This window comes from Myotis yumanensis, unplaced genomic scaffold, assembly GCF_028538775.1.
Source record: "Myotis yumanensis isolate MYYU_CA2020_CCGP unplaced genomic scaffold, mMyoYum1.0.hap1 SCAF_11, whole genome shotgun sequence".
Taxonomy (NCBI): domain Eukaryota; kingdom Metazoa; phylum Chordata; class Mammalia; order Chiroptera; family Vespertilionidae; genus Myotis; species Myotis yumanensis.
Genome location: NW_027223762.1, coordinates 29300855 through 29321378, shown reverse-complemented (window position 1 = coordinate 29321378; position 20524 = coordinate 29300855). Strand labels below are relative to the sequence as shown.

General features: G+C 41.9%; 2 protein-coding genes across 3 annotated transcripts in view; one reads left to right on the top strand and one right to left on the bottom strand.

The window, feature by feature from the left end:
* The first annotated feature begins 12 nt into the window (after window positions 1-12).
* Window positions 13-20524, top strand: part of ASB3 (ankyrin repeat and SOCS box containing 3) — a 77974-nt gene continuing 57462 nt past the window's right edge. For both annotated transcript variants that reach the window (XM_070429211.1, XM_070429210.1), the window contains exon 1: window positions 13-94. The gene's annotated coding sequence lies outside the window, so the exon portion shown is untranslated. The remainder of the gene's footprint in view (window positions 95-20524) is intronic.
* CHAC2 (ChaC glutathione specific gamma-glutamylcyclotransferase 2) lies at window positions 11794-18550 on the bottom strand. Its single transcript, XM_070428432.1, has 3 exons — window positions 18357-18550; window positions 14122-14157; window positions 11794-12456 (listed from the first exon to the last, which is right to left on the bottom strand). The coding sequence occupies exons 1-3, from the start codon at window positions 18489-18491 to the stop codon at window positions 12073-12075; spliced, it is 555 nt and encodes a 184-aa protein (XP_070284533.1). The 5' UTR covers window positions 18492-18550; the 3' UTR covers window positions 11794-12072.

The window sequence follows — 20524 nt, the reverse complement described above, 5'->3', positions numbered from 1 at the left end:
GGGAATCGAACGCAGCGGCCTCCCGGAAGGGGACGCCTGAAGACCGGGCCTCGGACCAGTCTTTTCGGCGGAGGAGCGACGGCACAGAGAACCGGTGAGTCCGGGAGGCGGTGGCCGCGCCCGCCCGCCCGCCCGCCTGCCTGTCCCCCCGCGCGGCTGTCCAGCGCGGGCAGCAGTTTGACGCGCACGGGCGCGGGAATCGTGTGAGGGGGCCGGGTCTGGTCCTTGGACGAGGAAACTGGACGTGGTGCCACGGGAGGAGGGACGGTGGTCCTACTGCTCTCCCCTCCGCCGCTTTTCGTCCCCCCCGTCCCCGCACCGAGCTTCTGCAGCAGCGCCTTCCGAGGAGGCTCCCCCCGCCTCTTCCGCGGTGGGCGGCGGGCCTCCGGGAACCAACTAACGCGGGCAGGTTGCTCGGTCCCGCAGCGCCGGGGAGGGATGCCCGCGGGGGAAACCCGGCACAGTGTGAGAGCGCCTAGTCCTCCCCGGGGGCGGGCAGCTGGGTAGCGCTGTCCCGACATTTTAAAAAAATTTACTTATTTATTTTTACCGCACGTGGGCCCCTCGTTCATCCCATAGGTGAAATGTTGGGTTGTTGTTTTTATCAATGAAGCCAAGTTTCCTTATGTGAGGTTTCAGGGCCAAGTGAATGTGAGGTTAAGACACATCTGCCTGCATTCAAAATCAGACAGAAAGTTTGGGTCTCCTACACCTCTTTTTTAACAATGCCACTGTTTTAATTTCTAACGTGATGGGTTACACAGCGTTAGCCAAAGAGCACCTATCATTGTCTTTCTGGTGGTGGGAAAAGCTAAATCTTTCTCTAGATCTGCTAAAGACTGTTCCCCACCCCCCCCATCCCAATTTGAACCAAATCACAAAGCAGGAAGAGTAGTTATTTATTTACTTATTATTATTTTACATTCTTTAAATTGTTTAAAGTACTACATGAGTCTCCTTTTCCCCCCATTGACCTCTCCCCGGCCGCCCCTCCCCACTTCCCCCCAGCACATGCCCTCCCACATCTGTGTCCATTGGTTATGCTCATACGCATGCATGCAAGCAAGTCCTTTGGTTGATCTCTTTTTAAAAAATATATATTTTTATTGATTTTAGAGAGGAAGGAGAGGGAGAGATAGAAACATCAATGAGGAGAGTCATTGATTGGCTGCCTCCCGCATGCCCCCCATTAGGGATCAAGCCCGAAACCTGGGCACATGCCCCTGACCGGGATAGAACCTAAGACCCGTCAGTCCACAGGCTGACACTCTATCCACTGAGCCAGACCTGCTAGGGTCTTTGGTTGATCTCTTACCCCTTCACCCCTCACCTTCTCTCAGAGGTTGGACAGTCTGATCCATGCGTCTGTGTCTCTGGTTCTATTTTTGTTCATCAGTTTATGTTGTTCTCTATATTCCACAAATGAGTGAGATCATGTGATATTTATCATTCTCCGACTTTCCCTTAGCATAATGCTCTCCAGTTCCATCCATGCTGTTGCAAATGGTAAGAATTCCTTCTTTTTTACAGCGGCGTAGTATTCCATTGTGTAGCTGTACCACCGTTTTCTAATCCACTCATCTGCTGATGGGCACTTAGGCTGTTTCCAAATCTTGATTCTTCCTGATTGAGTTTTGGAAGCTTGTATTTTTCTAGGAATATGTCCACTTTGTCAAGGTTGTCCAGTTTGTTGGAGTTGTTCCTAGTATTTTTCTACGATCCTTTGTATGTTTAGGGGGTTGGTTGTTACTTCTCTCATTTCTGATTTTGTTTATTTGGGTCCTCTCTCTTGTTTCTTGGTGAGCCTGAGTAGAGGTTCATCAATCATGTTTATCTTTTCAAAGAACCAGCACTAGGTTTTATTGATCTTTTGTATTTTTTTTTTGGTCTCTATGTCGTTTATATCTGTTCTGATTTTTATTATTTCCTTCTGCTTACTTTGGGCTTTTCTTGTTGCTCTCTTTCTAATTCTTTAAGTTGCAGGGTTAGATAATTTATTACCTTTTTTCTTGTTTTTTGAGGTGGGCCTGTAGAGCTATAAACTTCCTCCTCAGGACTGCTTTTACTGTGTCCCATAGATTTTGGATTGTTGTGTTTTCATTGTCAGTTGATTCCAGGATGCTTTTTATTTCTTCTTTGATCTCTTTGGCAACCCAATCATTGTTTAATAGCATGCTGTTTAACCAATGGTCAAACTTTTTTTTTTCTGACATCTCTTTTATTTATTTATTTATTAAAATTAAATCATTATTGTTCAGATTATTACAGTTGTTCCTCTTTTTCCCCCCATACCCCCCATAGCTCCCCTCTACCCGGTTCCCACCCCACCTTCTGCCCTTACCCCCGCCACCCACTGTTCTCATCCATAGGTGTACAATTTTTGTCCAGTCTCTTCCCCTCCGCCCCCCCCCCCCCCCCCCCCCCGAGAATAGTCAGTCCACTCCCTTTCTATGCCCCTGATTCTATTATATTCACCGGTTTATTGTGTTCATCAGATTATTTATTCACTTGATTTTTAGATTCACTTGTTGATAGATGTGTATTTGTTGTTCATAATTTGTATCTTTACCTTTTTCTTCTTCTTCCTCTTCTTAAAGGATACCGTTCAGCATTTCGTATAATACTGGTTTGGTGGTGATGAACTCCTTTAGCTTTTTCTTATCTGTGAAGCTCTTTATCTGACCTTCAATTCTGAATGATAGCTTTGCTGGGTAAAGTAATCTTGGTTGTAGGTTCTTGCTATTCATCACTTTGAATATTTCTTGCCACTCCCTTCTGGCCTGCATAGTTTCTGTTGAGAAATCAGCTGACCGTCGTATGGGTACTCCCTTGTAGGTAATTGACTGTCTTTCTCTTGCTGCTTTTAAGATTCTCTCTTTGTCTTTTGCTCTTGGCATTTTAATTATGATGTGTCTTGGTGTGGTCCTCCTTGGATTCCTTTTGTTTGGGGTTCTCTGTGCTTCCTGGACTTGTAAGTCTATTTCTTTCACCAGGTAGGGGAAGTTTTCTGTCATTATTTCTTCAAATAGGTTTTCAATATCTTGCTCGCTCTCTTCTTCTGGCACCCCCATAATTTGGATGTTGGTACACTTGAAGTTGTCCCAGAGGCTCCTTACACTATCTTCATATTTTTGGATTCTTTTTTCTTTTTGTTTTTCCGGTTGGGTGATTTTTGCTTCTTCGTATTTCAAATCTTTGACTTGATTCTTGCGATCCTCTGGTCTGCTGTTGGAACTCTATATAATATCCTTTATTTCAGTCAGTGTATGCTTAATTTCTACTTGGTCCTTTTTCATATCCTCGAGGGTCTCACTAGATTTCTTGAGGGTATCACTAAATTTATCGGTGGTCTCACTAGATTTCTTGAGGGTCTCACTAAATTTATCAGTGGTTTCTAGAAAATTCTTGAAAAACCTTAAAAGTGTGGTTTTGAACTCTATATCCAGTAGTTTGCTTTCCTCTATTTCTGTCATTTGTGACCTGTTTCTTTGTCTCCACATTTTTTATGCTTCCCTGTGTTGATAGAGTGGCTTTGTGTGCTAGGTGTCCTATAGGGCCCAGTGGCTCAGCCTCCCCAATTACCTGAGGTGGACACTCTTGGTGCACCCCTTTGTGGGCTTTGTGCACAGTCTTGTTGTAGTTAAGTCTTGGTTGTTGTAGGTATCACTGGGAGGAATTGACCTCCAGGCCAATTGGCTGTGAGAATCAGCTGAGTCTGCAGTGGGAGAACTTCTGTGCTGAAGACACCCTTATGGGGCAAGACTTGCTTCAGTGGGGCTTTGGTGCTCACTGAGTCTGCCCCCTGAGTGTGTCCCTTATGGATCTGAGGATTTGTAATCTGGATGGTCCCACTCTGACTACTGGGTACACTGGCTCTTGGATCTCTAAGGAGGTTCTAATTTAACCTCTGCCTGAGGCTACCCAGCAGGAGCTGTGGAGAGATTCCTCTTCTTTGTTTGGGGTTTGGAGGTGCCCAGATGAGGCCCAGCTGTGAAGCAATGCAAGCTGCTGTGGGGCCTTGGACCTTCTTTTGGAAGTTCTGGGTCTCTCTGATTCAGCTGCAGTTTGTTAGGTAATTTTCAGGTTGCAAAGGGCCAGGCCTTTCATATGCAAAAGCCTTTGTGCACAGCTTGGGTGGGGTGGGGTCTCAGGGGATCAACAGGGCAGAGCAAGCAGCTATGGCTGCTCCCCAGTCCTACCCTAAGAGGCCCCCGTCTCAGTCTCCTGGTAATCGCTGCAAGCACCTCTGAGAGAAAGCCGCCCTTGAGTTCTGCCCGATGCCAGACAGTCCAGTTTATTCCCCTATGAGTCTGGGTCCCCAGAGACTCACCCGGAACTGGAGTTCAGAGCAGTCAGGAGCTTGAGACTCCCTCCTGATTCAAAAAGACAACCGTGTCCTCAGCTGCCAGCCCTTTCCACGTGCGCCGTCCTCAGCCGCCAGCCCTTTCCACGTGCGCCGCGTCCTCAGCTGCCAGCCCTTTTGGCGTGCGCCTCCGTACCTCTGCACTTTACTTCCGCACCTCCTCTGAGTCTCAGTGCTTTTCTCTTTCCTTCTAGTTGTAGAATTTCCACTCAGCCAGCCTTCCTGTGGTTCTGGATGATTTCCGTTTTGTCTTTTAGTTGTATTTTTGAAGTGGTTGTGCGAGGCAGCAATTTCTGGTGTTTACCTATGCCGCCATCTTGGTTTCTCCCAGTGGTCAAACTTTTAAAATCAGTCTTAAAGAAATGGATCACATTCATGCTTTAAAGTATTCAAAGTTGACAGTACAACAATCTTTGTTTCCCTAAATGATAAACTTTAAAATAAATGTTTTTATTGATATTGATTTTAGAGAAAAAGGGAGAGGGAGAGATAGAAACATCCATTAGAGGAACATCGATCGCCTGCCTCTTGCATGCCCCCTATGGGGGATCGAGCCCACAACCTGGACATGTGCACTGACCGAGAATCAAACCAGTGACCTCTTGTGTATGGGTTGACACTCAACCACTGAGCCACACTGGCCGGGCTGATAAACCTTTTACGTGTGGAGGTGGTATTTATAAAATGGTACTTATTTATAGTTCTTAGTAGATTGAACAGTGAATGTGTTGTTTGGGAGTGGGAAAAGGAAATTTAAGATTGGCCTGGAGTAGGAGTAGAAACACTTATTTTAAAAAATCCACTCAATTAGAGATTTATATTACAGGTGTCTTCTCAATGGAGGGTTTATACTCACACTTGAATCCCTAATACATATCACCTAACTCTTTGTATTCCGAGAAATGAGAGCCTGATATTTGTGTGTGAATAGATCACAATGAGAGAAAATGTTTTAAAAGTGAGTTCCAAGGCCAGTAGAGAGAGACTTAGTTTTGCTAACAAAAGTAAGCTCTAGGTAATTGGTACCTTTGTTATGATTCTTGCTGATTTGGAGGCTCCAAACCCTAGCTTCTCTCTAAGTCAGTACTGTTTAACTTCCCCACTTTAGTTCGGTTTCTCTCCATCTCAGTGAAAAGGAATATTCCTGTTCCTGGGCCTTCTGGAACAGGGCCTCCCTCTTAGTGTTGATGGCATGCCACATGTATGTTCACATATTTTCTTGTCTAACTTCTTTTAAAAAAAGTTTTATTGATTTTTAGAGAGTGAGGAAGGGTGAGGGAGAGAGAAACATCTATGTGAGAGTGGAACATCCATCGCCTGCTCCTGTACACGCCCTATTTGGTATTAGTTTGCAACCCAGCCACATGCCCTGACCGGGAATTGAACCAGCAACCTTTTGGTGCACAGGACAACACCCAACCGAGCCACACTAGCCAAGGTTTGTCTAATTCCTAACTGAAAGCTAGAAAGGCATTTAAATGAGGATCACAAAGTAATTCTCCCCCTTAATATTCTGTTATGTATTAAGTGATAGAAGAATCTCTGGGGAGTCACAAACTCCTTTGGACCTAACCTTGTAAAATAAAAGGCTAGATCTTTGAACTCACCTATGTGATTGTGAGCTACAGCATGTGAATCTTGGATAGGCCCATTGTATTTGTTGGAATCTCTCTATATATCTATCAAAATTAACTCTAGCATCTTTATGTCATAAGTTATGTACTATTTCATTATACAAAACATTAATCTTGTTTACCTCTTAAAGAAAAAAATGCAGGGTAGTTAAGATGGTTAAGTTGAGATGGTTTTTAAAATATATTGTAGAAAGATCTTGTGCTTGAGTCAAAGAAACCTGGATTTCTGCTACTTATTAGATGTGTAACTGTATGCAGGTTACTTTGGGAACACGTTTAGAGGTGTTCTTGAGAAAATGCTTTCACATGTAATTGCCTGGTATATCCTTACACAATATTCATTAGTGAATGTCAGTACTTTTCTTGTACAGGACAAATGAAATGCCTTCTGGAACACTAATACTGAAAGTGTTGGAAAATATTTAAAAAGCTATAGAGCTGAGTAAATTACCAAGAAAAGTGTTAATAGAAAAACATGAAAAGAATTACCATTCCTACTATGTAGGGCAGCTTTATTTATTTATTTTTATTTTCATATTTATTTATATGTCTCCTCCAGAAAGCTTATTTCTTTTATTTTTTTCCATCACCATTTATTACCCTCTAAACCCTCTTGCACCTTCACTTTCCTCCCCCCCTTCCCAAATCATCACACAGGACAGCTTTATTTTTATTCTGTACTATTAGTCATGACTGGGTTAAAAGAATTTTTATTGTTTCATATCAGATTTAATGTGATACTGAAATTCTTTTAATATTGAAAGATTTTTAGAGAGACTATATCCTTTTTTTTTTGTTTGTTTGTTTGTTTATTTTTTTAAATCTTTATTGTTCAGATTATTACATTTGTTCCTCTTTTTTCCCCCCATAACTCCCCTCCTTCCAGCTCCAACCCCACCCTCCACCCTCACTCCCCACCCACTGTGTTCATCCATAGGTGCATGATTTTTGTCCAGTCACTTCCCCCATCTCCCACACCCCTTTTCCCCCCAAGAATAGTCAGTCCATTCCCTTTCTATGTCCCTGATTCTATTATAATCACCAGTTCATTCTGTACATCAGGTTATTTATTCACTTGATTCTTAGATTCATTTGTTGATAGATGCATATTTGTTGTTCATAATTTGTATCTTTACCTTTTTCTTCTTCTTCCTCTTCTTAAAGGATACCTTTCAGCATTTCATATAATACTGGTTTGGCGGTGGTGAACTCCTTTAGCTTTTCCTTATCTGTGAAGCTCTTTATCTGACCTTCAATTCTGAATGATAGCTTTGCTGGATAAAGTAATCTTGGTTGTAGGTTCTTGGTGTTCAGCACTTTGAATATTTCTTGCCATTCCCTTCTGGCCTGCAACGTTTCTGTTGAGAAATCAACTGACAGTCGTATGGGTATTCCCTTGTAGGTAATTGAGCCTCTTTCTCTTGCTGCTTTTAAGATTTTCTCTTTGTCTTTTGCTCTTGGCATTTTAATGATGATGTGTCTTGGTGTGGTCCTCTTTGGATTCCTTTTGTTTGGGGTTGTCTGCGCTTCTTGAACCTGTAAGTCCATTTCTTTCTCCAGGTGGGGGAAGTTTTCTGCCATTATTTCTTGAAATAGGTTTTCAATATCTTGCTGTCTCTCATCTTCTGGCACTCCAATAATTCTGATATTAGACCGCTTAAAGCTGTCCCAGAGGCTCCTTACACTATCTTCACACTTTCGGATTCTTTTTTCATTTTGCTTTTCCAATTGGGTGTTTTTTGTCGAATCTTTGGTTTGATTCTTGAGCTCCTCTGGTCTGCTATTGGGTATAATATTCTTTATTTCAGTCCGTGTATGCTTACTTTCTAATTTCTTTATCGTAGCATCGAGGGTCTCATTAGTTTTCGTGAGGCTCTGCACAAATTTATGGCAAGCCCTCAAAATTGCGATTCTTAGCTCCATATCCTCCATTTCTGTCATGTTTTTTTGTCTCCGCATCTTTTATGCTTTCTTGGTGCACCCCCTTGTGGTCTCTGTGCGCAGTCTTGTTCTAGCCAAGCCTTAATTGTTGTAGTTAACACTAGAGGGATTTGACCACCAGGCCGACTGGCTGTAGGAATCAGCTGTGCGGAAAACGTCTGTCTTCTGGGGAGGCGCTAATCCAGCCTTTGCCTGAGGGGATCGGCAAATGGCTGTGCGCAGGGCTTGGGCGGGCGGGATCAACAGGGCGGGGGGAGGGAGCCGCTATGGCCGCTCTCAGTCCGTCCCCAGGGGCTCTGCCTCTCTGTCCCAGTAACCGCTGCAAACCTCGGAGGGGCCGTAGCCAGACAGTCCCGCTTCTCCCGTTTGAGTCTGGGTCCCTAGAGACTCGCCCGGATCTGTAGCCCAGAGTCTGAGACTCACTCCTGATTGAAAACGACAACCGCGCCCTCAGCCGCCAGCCCGCTTTGCGCGCGCACCACCTCACCACCGCACCACCGTACCTTTAAATTTTCCACACTACGCCTCCTCTGAGCGTCGGAATGCTGTTGTTTTTGCTTCTAGTTGAGTCTCTCCTCAGCCAGCCTTCCTGTGGTTCTGGTTGATGTCCGTTCCGACTTTTAGTTGTATTTTTGAAGTGGTTGTTTACGGCGGCAATCTCCTGTGTTTACCTATGCCGCCATCTTCGATTCTCCTCGACTATATCCTTTTGAGAAAGAAATAATCTGATGAGTTTGAATCAAGGCTAATTCTACATGAATTAATAATGTATATTATTATTATACATTTCCTACTTAGTGGCACCATCAACACTAATTCAGCAGAAGTCTTGTTTAGGTGACAAGACAGAAGAGGAAAAAATCTGTATAGCAAATGATTGGCCTGGAGTAGAAGTAGAAACATGTATTTTAAAAAATCCACTCAATGCCATTTTTTTTTAATTAAAAAAATTTATCATTCTAAAAGACCTTAAAAACACCAAACTTTCGCCCTAGCTGGTTTGGCTCAGTGGATAGAGCATCGGCCTGTGGACTGAAAGGTCCCAGGGTCAATTCCGGCCAAGGGCACATGCCTGGCTTGTGGGCTCGACCCCCAGTGGGTGGCGTGCAGGAGGCAGTTGACCAATGGTTCTTTCTCTTTTTTTTTAAATTTCTTTATTGATTTCAGAGAGGAAGGGAGAGGGAGATAGAAACACCAATGATGAGAGAGAATCATTGATTGGCTGCCTCCTGCACACCCCCTACTGGGGATCGAGCCCGCAACCCAGGCATGTGCCCTTGGCCGGAATTGACCCTGGGACCCTTCAGTCCACAGGCCGATGCTCTATCCACTGAACCAAGCCGGCCAGGGCAATGGTTCTTTCTCATCATTGGTGTTTCTATCTCTCTTTCCCTCTCCCTTCCTCTCTGAAATCAATAAAATATATTAAAAAAAAAAAATCAAAACACCAAACTTTCACTTAATATGTTTGTTAATTTATAATATTAGAATACCCATCTTTTAAACATTTTACTTTAAGATTAATACAAAGTGAATGACAGAATACATTGTTAGTGGATTTATATTATGTAATTTGTGCTTTTTTAGCTGAATGAGTTTTTTTTCCATGTAGTAAAATGCATTTATTCAAAAAAGGAGATGCATAGGAAATTTTTATATTAAACATGCTAATTTTGGGGGCCTTAAATTTGGAAGGGGTATTATTTAATAACTGAACAAGGAAATTTCTAATCAAAGCTGAAATCTTATCTACATTTCTATACTAATAAAAGAGAAACATGGTAATTAGCGTACGACCGCTACCCTTCTCATTGGCTAATCAGTGAGTATATGCAAATTAACTGTCAGCCAAGATGGTGGCCGGCAGCCAGGCAGCTGGAAGCGAACATGAGGCTTGCTTGCTTCAGTGACTGCTGACTCCAACGTTCCCTGCCTCACTTGCCGGCCTCTCAGCTGCAACTCTAAGCAACTATGTACTATGTTGCAAATAAGAAGCTAAACAAAACACCAGAAACCGGCTTTCAATCAGCCGGGCTTTAGCAACATTGTATCGATGTTTTCAGCGGCGAGGCCTCAGAGCTAAAGCTGGCCCAGAATAAAAAAAAAAGAAAACAAGAAGCGGTTGGAAGCTTCAGTCACTCGCTTCCTGAAAACAGCCCTCAGTCCCTCACCCAGACTGACCAGGCACCCCAGTGGGGACCCCAACCCTGATCCAGAACACCCTTCAGGGCAAACCAGCCAGCCCCTACCCATGCACCAGGCCTCTATTCTATATAGTAAAAGGGTAATATGCCTCCCGGCACCGGGATCAGTGTGACGGGGGCAGCGCCCAAACCCCCTGATCGCCCTGTGGCTCTGTGTTTGACAGGGTGCAGCGCACCAACCCCCTGATCGGCCCTGCTCTGTGTGTGACACGGTGTGGCGCCCCAACCCCCCCTCCCCATGGGCCCTGCTCTGTGTGTGACAGGGTAGAGCCATAACCTCTCCATCAGCCCTGCCCCAAGTGTGACAGTGGCGGTGCCCCAACCCCCTGATCGGCCCTGCTCTGTGGGTGATAGAGGGTGGCGCCCCAACCCCCCTCCACAGGCCTTGCTCTGTGTGTGACAGGGTAGAGCCATAACCTCCCCATTCGCCCTGCCCTGAGTGTGACAGGGTGCAGCGCCCCAACCCCCTGATCCACCCTGCTCTGTGTGTGACAGGGGGCGGTGCCCCAACTCCCCTATTGGCCCTACTCTGTGAGTGACAGCGGGGAGCTCCTCAACCCCCTGATCGGCCCTGCTCTGTGTGTGACAGGGTATGGAGCCCCAACACCCCTGATGGGCCCTGCTCTGTGAGTGACAGGGGACAGCGCCCCAACCCCCTGATTGGCCCTGCTCTGTGCATGACAGGGGGTGGCGCCGCAACCTCCCCATCGACCCTGCCTTGAGTGTGACGGGGCGGTGCCCCAACCCCCCAATTGGCCCTACCCTGAGCGTGACTGAGGGTGGCATCGCAACCTCCCGATCCACCCTGCTCTGTGCATGACAGGGGGCGGTGCCCCAACTCCCCAATCGGCCCTGCTCTGAGCCTGAGCAGGGGCTGCACCTAGGGATTGGGCCTGCCCTCTGCCACCCGGGAGCAGGCCTAAGCCAGTAGGTCGTTATCTCCCGAGGGGTCCCAGACTGCGAGAGGGCACAGGCCGGGCTGGGGGACCCCTCTCCCCCTCCTCCAGTGCACATATTTTTGTGCACCGGGCCTCTAGTCTATATAATAAAAACCTAAGCAACTGTTATGGCGGAATGACAAGAACGACTGGTTGTTATGATGTGCACTGACCACCAGGAGGCAGACGCTCAACACAGGAGCTGCCCCTGGTGGTCAGTACGCTCCTACAGGGGGAGCGCTGCTCAGCCAGAAGCCGGGCTCATGGCTGGCGAGTGCAGTGGCGGTGGCTGGAGCCTTTCCTGCTTCTGCGGCAGTGCTAAGGAGCAGCGAGCCGAGTGATAAGGAGCAGTGAGCAGGTGGGCGGTAAGGAGCGAGGGCTCCCGGACTGCAAGAGGGATGTCCAAGCAGGCCTAAGCCGGTAGTTGGACATCCCCCAAGGGCTCCTGGACTGCAAGAGGGCGCAGACTGGCTGAGGGGACCCCCTCCCCCCCAGTGCATGAATTTTGTGCACCAGGCCTCTAGTTACTATATATTTCTAATTACACATATTTTCAGCTTGTATATTTTAAACCATGGTAACAGAATTATTGCATAGGAATATATTGAAGGTATACCTTATTATATTTATTGGATTTCTGATTTAATTCTCTACAACTTCAAAATAGTATTGTCATATGAAAGAACAAATTATTTTTACTCTGATTAAAAAGCAAGCTGTGAAATTTCTTGTATTTTTCTAAAGAACTTCTCATGATCAAGTGTTCAATATACAATTGAATTTTTTCTTTAACTATACCATATACTTTGAATATATATGTGTTTCAGGACACTTGGAATTAACTATAAATTTTGATGATATCTTGACTACAACATTAAAAATAAATAAGATCTTCAAGTAAATATGTTTCCAAATCATATTGTCATTGTGCAGTGCAACTATTCTTGAAGACTAAAAGTTCTGCTTCTCTGGAAAAGTCAATGATTAGGTCTTTATAAGCAGTCGAGGTTCTGTTTTCCTTCTAAACGTTCTTTTACTAATTTTTCCAAAGAGAAAAGATGCTCATCTGCATCTTCTGGCACAAGATTCCTAATAGAATTTGCAAGTTCAAAAAGATATTCTGTATTTCTTCCACTTGGACCAGCTGCATTAAAGATTTGTTCAGCAATATCTTCCAGAGGGGCAGGACCAAGGTAATTAGGATTATCATGTGTTCCAATATATAGCAACACATTGAATGGTTTTGTAGTGGGATCTTTTGGATAAAAAATGACTGTTGTGGTCCTGTAGCCTCCTTTCTCTCTGAAGTCAAGGTACGCTTTTACTTCTTCTTCTTTTCCTGCTGGCAGTCTGTAAGCAACACCCCATACACAACCCTATTGAAAAGTGAAAAGAATATATTGTTTAGTATTTACATGGTAAAACAGGTGAAAGTACATTGTGATGTAAGAAAATTTCTTGTTTATTCTTAGAAATCAATGCAGTTTACTTGGTACATCGAAGAGGTACATACTAAACAATAAAGGAAATCATTTTAAATTCTTCAGTTTGAAAACATTATTTCCTTGCCCACCGGGATATTTATCTTTGTTTAAATTTTTGAAAATATGTTTTTTATCTAATGAGACAGAAATGAAAAAAGTTCAGGTCTTCATTTGGTCATTAAAACTGAGGTTCTGAAGCTTTAAATTCATAAGCATTTCACTGATGGTAGGGCAGTAGTTTTCAAACTGCTTCATTGGGTATTAAAGCCACCCTGAAGCCTACCACAGAGGCTATCTGGATATGAGTATTGGGGTGCTGGGGGTGGGGGGTGGTGCTAGGAGCTGAGCATCACTTACTTTTTACATATTGGGTGTTTCTATTTTTTTTTCAAAAGGTTTTAAAAGCTCTGTAGTAATCAACTACTTAAGGGCTGAGCAGTTTATTTGTTCATCTCTTCACTGCCTAAACTTTCAAGTATCCTTTGTAAATTACTCCATTGAGAATACTACATAACAACCTCTTTTGTCAAGAGAGCCCATGAACAAAGTGTCAGTAAAAATAATATATTTTAGCTGCTAATACTTTTTTTACTATAAGTAAAGTATCTGTGATATGTTATATTTATATTTTGTGATACAGATTTTCTATCTTTTTGAGCACCTTTATTAACTTTATTAAACTTTAGGTTGCTAAGCATCCTCTTGAATGAATTAACATTCTCTAGAAACAAAGTACCATTTATTAACTTTAATTAAGATTTATAGTTACTAGTTTAAAGCCTTATTATAGATGCCATTCCTAATGTAAATTATGAAAGCATTTCATAATTTTACCATTAGTCATCTGCTGTTGCTAGCTGCTGATTTTTGTATGTCAAAGTCCTTTCCACAGGTAAATCTTTAATTTCACAGTATTAAACTTAACCTATACCTCAATAAAGTGACTGAAAATATTTAAGAAACAGGACTATTGAGTAAATAAAAGTTTTCTAGTGCTTCAAACCTGTTAAAAAACCTGTTGTGCTATTGATAAATTTAGACAATAAAGAAAGCAATAATTCCTGCCTGGGTTTTTGTTGAAAATATAGGGTGTACCCCAAAAATGTATATACACATTTTGAATAATTATAAAGGCAATGTTTATTAAAATATATTTCATTTTCAAAAGTGAGCTATCAGCTGTTACAGTATGTATACATTTTTTGGGGGGACACCCTGTATTAGACTCCTAGTAAATGTGAGGAGAGCTTTTAGGTTTCCATTTCATTCTTAATGGTAGTTGGGCTGGCTCCATTCATGTAAAAGAGGACCACAAAATTCTCAATCAACACACTCATTAAGAAAAATAAATGAGACCACATGCCATTTGTTTTTCTTTTGTTGTGTACCTTGCATTCTGCATCCAACTTTTTTCAACAGATGAATAGAGAGGAATTCTAGATCTAGTGCAGTTGAAATTGTAACGATTGTCAGTACAATTTAATTTAAAATTGAGAAACATCTCAACAACTTATGTAACTAAAGACTATACAAAAAAAAGAAAAAATTATACTATACCCCAGGATCTTCAATAAGAGTCACAACTCTTCCAGGCTGTTTTTTAAAAAAAGTAAAAAACAAAACAAAACACAAATAAGTAAAACAAACATTTTTTTCTCTAAATTAAAGTTTATCAACTAACCAAGCATTAACAAATTATTGTTGACATGGGATATTTAAACTTCATTTGCTCATACAAGACACTTTTTAAAAAAGCTCTTATGTTTTATGATAACTTTTAAAGTGAATTAAGAGAATCTGCTTTATCCATACTATTTTGGCCTTTATAAGCCATTCCCTTCAACTTGCATATATTAGTTACATGTTATGTTGACTTAAAATGGAGATATTAAAAAACACACCCGTAATTAAGGCTGCTCTAGAAAAGTTAGGGATTTAGTAAATGTTCACAATTATCTTGTGTTAAAATGTTTCCTTTTTTTTGAAATGAAAATTTTCTCTGATGTGAAAAAATTTTCACATTTAAATAAATCTTTCATTTGATTGAGAAATGGCCAGTTTTTTATATATAAACTAGTGGTCTGGTGCACGAAATTCGTGCACTCGGGGTGTGTGTGGGGGGTTCCCCCCAGCCTGGCCTGTGCCCTGTCACAGTGCAGGAGCCCCACGATCCATCGCCCCAAAGAGGTAGGCTTGGCCCACCCATCCGGGGCTCCTCGATGGATTGCCCCAAAGAGGTAGGCCGGAGCCAGGGGAGAGGCCCCACCCCCATCCCCGACTCTGCAAGTCCCCACCCACCCATGCCTGCTGCGCATGCAGCCTGTCGATCAGTTGTTACTGTGATGGTGTCCCAAACAAATTGCATATTACTAGTATTATTAGTATAGATGAGATTATTAGTATAGATGAAATGCTTGATTAAACTTAGTAAAAAAATTAAGTGAAGCCAAAAAGCACAATTTCATAAAGTAAATAGCCCTTTGCAGAATCTCTCTCTCTATATAAAAGGCTAAGTGACCCTCTGATCATCTGGTACATATGATACACTGACTACCAGGGGGCAGGCGCTCAACGCAGGAGCTGCCGAGCTACGGTGACTTGGTAGCTGTGGTTCTCGGGTGACGCACCCCGGAACCAGAGAGGAGGGAGCCTGATATTAAAATATTTCTTCTAATTAGTTTCCTTTCAATGTGCATGAATCCATGCACCGGGCCACTAGTGTAGAAATAAGTCTAACATTTGTTTAAAAATATTACATTTCATACGGAATGATGACTGACCTACTAGGAGCACATGTTGCTGTAAAAATCATAGTCCTATATAGCAATTATGTTATTTTGATTTGATGGGTACTTCTGTAGGTTTTTGTATCATGTCAGACAGTTAATATTTATATAAGGTTGGTGATCCACCGTTATGAAAAATGTGAAGTGAATAATAATGTTTTTCCAGTTTTTTTTTTTTTTTTTTAACAGAACAGCATACTTAGAAAATGCTTAGTACTGCCCTAGATGGTACTGGCTCAGTGGATAGAGCATCAGCCTATGGACTGAAGGGTCCGGGGTTCGATTCTGGTCAAGCACATATGCCTGGGTTGTGGGTTCCATCCCCAGTAGGGGGCGTGGAGGAGGCAGCCAATCAATGATTCTCTCTCATCATTGATGTTTCTATCTCTCCCTCTCCCTTCTGCTCTGAAATCAATAAAAATATATTTTAAAAAAATGCTTAGTACTTAGATTCTTCGTTAGTTTTCTAGGATAGGTTATTTAAATAGAAGTAGGTGTAAAACTATTACAGTTTTAAAGACGATTGCAATTATTCCCTCCTAACTTTCCTGCCTTATCTTTTAGTAAATTTAAATAAAAAGAGAAATACTGGCTTTTATGGCTGTCTTCTTTTAAAGAACCATGTTGTATTAACTTGACAATTTCTCACCAGACTATTCTCACAGTGTACATATCTCAGTTGTTATGTAACAAACAAACATTTGGTCGAGACTAGAGTAGTAAAATATGCTATTAAACCTTATTCGCAAATATTTATTTATTAAATATTTTAAATTAATTTCAGAGAAAGGAGAGAGAAACATCAATGATGAGAAGAATCATTGATTGGCTGTCTCCTGCACGCCCCCCACTGTGGATTGAGTCCTCAACTTGGGCATGTGCCCTGACTGGGAATCAAACTGTGACCTCCTGATTTATGTCACGCTCAACTACTGAGCAAGACCTGCTGAGCTTACTTGTAAATATTTAATATTTGGTTCTTAAAATTAGAGCCTAGGCCAGTGATGGCGAACCTATGACACGCGTGTCAGAGGTGACATGCAAACTCATTTTTTTGGTTGATTTTTCTTTGTTAAATGGCATTTAAATATATAAAATAAATATCAAAAATATAAATCTTTGTGTTACTATGGTTGCAAATATCAAAAAATTTCTATATGTGACACGGCACCAGAGTTAAGTTAGGGTTTTTCAAAATGCTGACACGCCGAGCTCAAAAGGTTCGCCATCACTGGCCTAGGCTAAGGCTTTTCTCTTCAGAATGGCAATTTTAAGTGTTCAGATCTGACTATTCTAAAGGTATTTTATTTAACTTAGTTCTTTAAAGTATTAAATATTGTTTTATAACATTCTTGGTGATACTTTGGCCATGAAGTTTCTGTTGGCCTATAAATATGCATTTGCTCTAAGTCACTCCCCTGTTTTCAAGTCACCTACCTTAAAGTCAAATTCTTAATTAACCAACTCTAGTTGAGGTAGAATGACTTCTAACTCAGGCTCTTTTTGTGATTTTAATCCTATGTCTCTTTCCTAGCAGGTGCAAGCTACTATGGGCCCTACTCAGCCCCTCTTTCCAGGACTGTAGGTATTTCTTTGGAATTAACCCCAATTTCTTTCTGCATCTAATTTCTAACATTTTAGATAACATGCTTTTGGGCCAATATTTATTTCTTAAAAAAACAACAACTGTAATCAAACTCATGTAACTTTCAGAGTATTTTATTATGTATTTATCAGATTATGTTATGTGAAATAAGCCAGTTAGAGAAAGACAAATGCCATACGATCTCACTTATATGTGGAATTTAATGAACAAAATAAACTGAGGGACAAAATAGAAACAGGCATGGATACATGGAACAGACTGACAGTTGTCAGAGGGGAGAAGGGAGAGGAGAAGGGGAACAGGATGCAAGAAGGTGAAGGGATTAGCCAAAGAACATATATGCATAACCCACAGACACAGACAACAGTGTGATGATGGCGGCAAAGGGGAGGAAATGGGGACATCTGTAATAGTATCAACAATAAAAATAAAGAAAAAGAAGAAAAGCGGTAATCAAGCTACTACAGTTTTCAGAGTATTTTAAAGAAAATATAAGCAATAAAAATTTTTGTGCTCTTCCAAAAGTTAGGTCAATTAAAACAAGTGTTCAAGTTATCCACACTTAGTTACTCAAATTCAGTGTTCCTTACGGATTAGTTGTTTTCAGCCAGCACAAGGCTGATTTCCATAAGCAGTGAGCTGCTACTATTTTTCTGTACAAATATGAGATGAGTGCGTGACTGACTGAAAAATAGATCAAAGAACTTACATTTCACATTTATACTTCAGAGATGAACCATCCAGAAACATTAAAATAATGATATATTAATGGATACTGTGTTACTCAAATAACTAACGGGGAACTCATTTAACATCTAATCAAAGTGATCAGAGTAAGTTCCTTAATAACCCAAAATAATTTTGGAAACGAGTTCTTCTATGACCTTAGGTGTCATAAAATAAATCTTTGGATAGATACAAAGAAACCCCAGAAATAACATATACGTTAAAATTCAAACCAATGAAAGTCTGCCAAAATGCAGAAATGCCAACAAATTTAATGGCCAGAAAGCTGAATTTCCAAGTTGATTTTAGTATTTCAACTCCGTGGTGACTCAAAGATTGATCTTCCCGCCTTTTTTTGGGGCAGAGGTTGCCAAGATAGGGGCCCCCTGCCAGCACGTCAGCCTTGTGCGAGCCTGTGTGCTTGGAATTAACCCCAATTTCTCGCCTGCTCACAAAACTAACCACCAGCCTCAAGCGGCTTCGGAGGGAGTACCCTAGGTTTGGGAGAGGTTGGAGGCAGGTGGCACAGGAAGAAGCACAGATAGGACAGCATAATCCCTAACCCACAAGCTTGGCCCTGGGAAGCGTTGGGGTGTGGGTCCCGCGGTGGTGGGCCAGCAGGTGGGGAGCAGCGCTCCGGGGACAGTAAGTTTGGGGGACGGCTGGGGGCTTACCTTGCCCGGGACTCCGCGGTGGTCTGTGCTGCCTTGCCAGAAACGCCGGCTGTAGCCTGTGATGCGTCCGACCAGCTTGTCCTGATAGGGGAAGTCCACCTTCCAGATCAGGGACCCGTAACCAAAAACCCACATTTTTCGCCAGCACCTCGGCAGCGTCTGTGGAGGCAGAACGGGTTTGGATTGCGGCTTGCCGGACGCGTTACCGGCTGCGCTGGGCGCAGGCGCTGATAGCCGCAATCCCTGGTTGGTGGCGCAAAGCATACTGGGACTTGAAGTTCGAGGTGCGTTTTCTGGCTCTATTTCGGTCAATGTTATTTTATTTCCTTGCTTTGGGTAAGCAAGAAGCGTGGACCTTCTGTATGCTAAACAAGATTCTCCTGCAGCCTCTGGTATTCACCTTGACCTTCCTCTGGTGCGCGTGTGCAGAAGACTACAATACCCACAATCCTTTCTGGGATGTGTGCCTCTGAGGTTGGAACTGTGTACTTTTTTCGAACACGGCTCGTTAAGGAGAATGGAAAGGGCAGGAGTCTTGGCCGGTGTGGTTTAGATACTCAGAAAGATATTATGTGTATGGCAGTTGGCACGTAGAAAGACATTTTGTTCCACTTTGAAAACGGGATTTCTGCTCATTTAACAGCAGCCAGAAGAGTGCAAACTGGGAATGTAATCCATATTCGGCTTTACACTTTTAAAAATTACCTTTCAAATAGAAGCAGGAAATTTATCACAGAATTTATATGCTTGTGAAAGAGCTATTATTAATGCAATGAAATTTGCTTATATATTTAAATTTTATGCAAAAACGACCTTATTCGTCTTTAGTTTTCTGATCAGCTCAGAAAAGAGTAGGCAAAGGTTCTCAGCTCAGGTACAGACTTTGGAAACTATCTGTGGGACCTCCTGAAACTATACAAAATTTGGGGTCTACGGGTATTTTTCTGAAGAGAAACTTTATATCTTTCATGAGTTTTTCCAACAGGTCAAGGATCCTAAAAAGTGTTACGATCTGCTGGTGAGAGCTAGTGTTTGAAAATACTGTATAGGAAGCTCACTTGGACTATCACAGCTGTGTTTCTGTATGTGAAAACAAAAGCCTTACCAAATGATTGTTCTTTCTTGAGGATTTCTATTTCATAGTCTTTACCTTTATTAAAAATGCTAAGCACTCAGGTTCAAAGAGTTACTTCTGCTCTTTAAGAAATCAGTAGGAAACTGCTGCAAAGAAAAGCTGAGTTTAAGAATAACCAAGTCTTTTTATATTTTCTCCAAGTTGTAGTTTCACATTGCCTGGGATGGTTAGTTCCCCTCCACCCTCCAACATTTTTAAAAAATTTCAAACATACAGAAAAGTTGGAGGGGGAAAAAAGGAGTACAATAACCATTCATATTTCCTCTGTGTGAATCCAATAATTAACATTTGCTACAGATGTTTTATTTCTTTTTTCTCTGTATATACTTTTTATTTTATTTATTTATTTAAAAAATATATTTTATTGATTTTTTTACAGAGAGGAAGGGAGAGGGATAGAGAGTTAGAAACATCAATGAGAGAGAAACATCGATCAGCCGCCTCCTGCACACCTCCCACTGGGGATGTCCCCGCAACCAAGGTACATGCCCTTGACCGGAATCGAACCTGGGACCTTTCAGTCCGCAGGCCGATGCTCTATCCACTGAGCCAAACCGGTCAGGGCTCTGTATATACTTTTTAATCTGAAACATTTAGGGTAAGTTATACTAGTATGTATTATGATTTTTCACTGTTAAATACTTATAAAAATAAAGACATTTTCCTAATAACAACTTCATGCATTATTACATCTAAGAACATTAACAATAATAATCATCAAATCATCGAATATCTATTCCATGTTCAAATTTCCTTAATTATCTCAAATTGCTTTTGTAGCTATTTTTTCCAACAAGCAGGATCCAGAGTTTATACATCACATGTGATTTTTTTTGCATTCTCTTTTGGCCTAGAACATAAGCAGATTTGTATAAAAGGAGACCATAAACAGTTTATTCATGTTAACTAATTGGTATAAGGGTTGAAGGGAATGATCCTGCTATTATATAGTACATTACTTTTGACTCTCCTTCCCATAAGAATCTCAAAGATAGTTTTTCAAATTATTGCCTATAATCTGGATCCATTAACA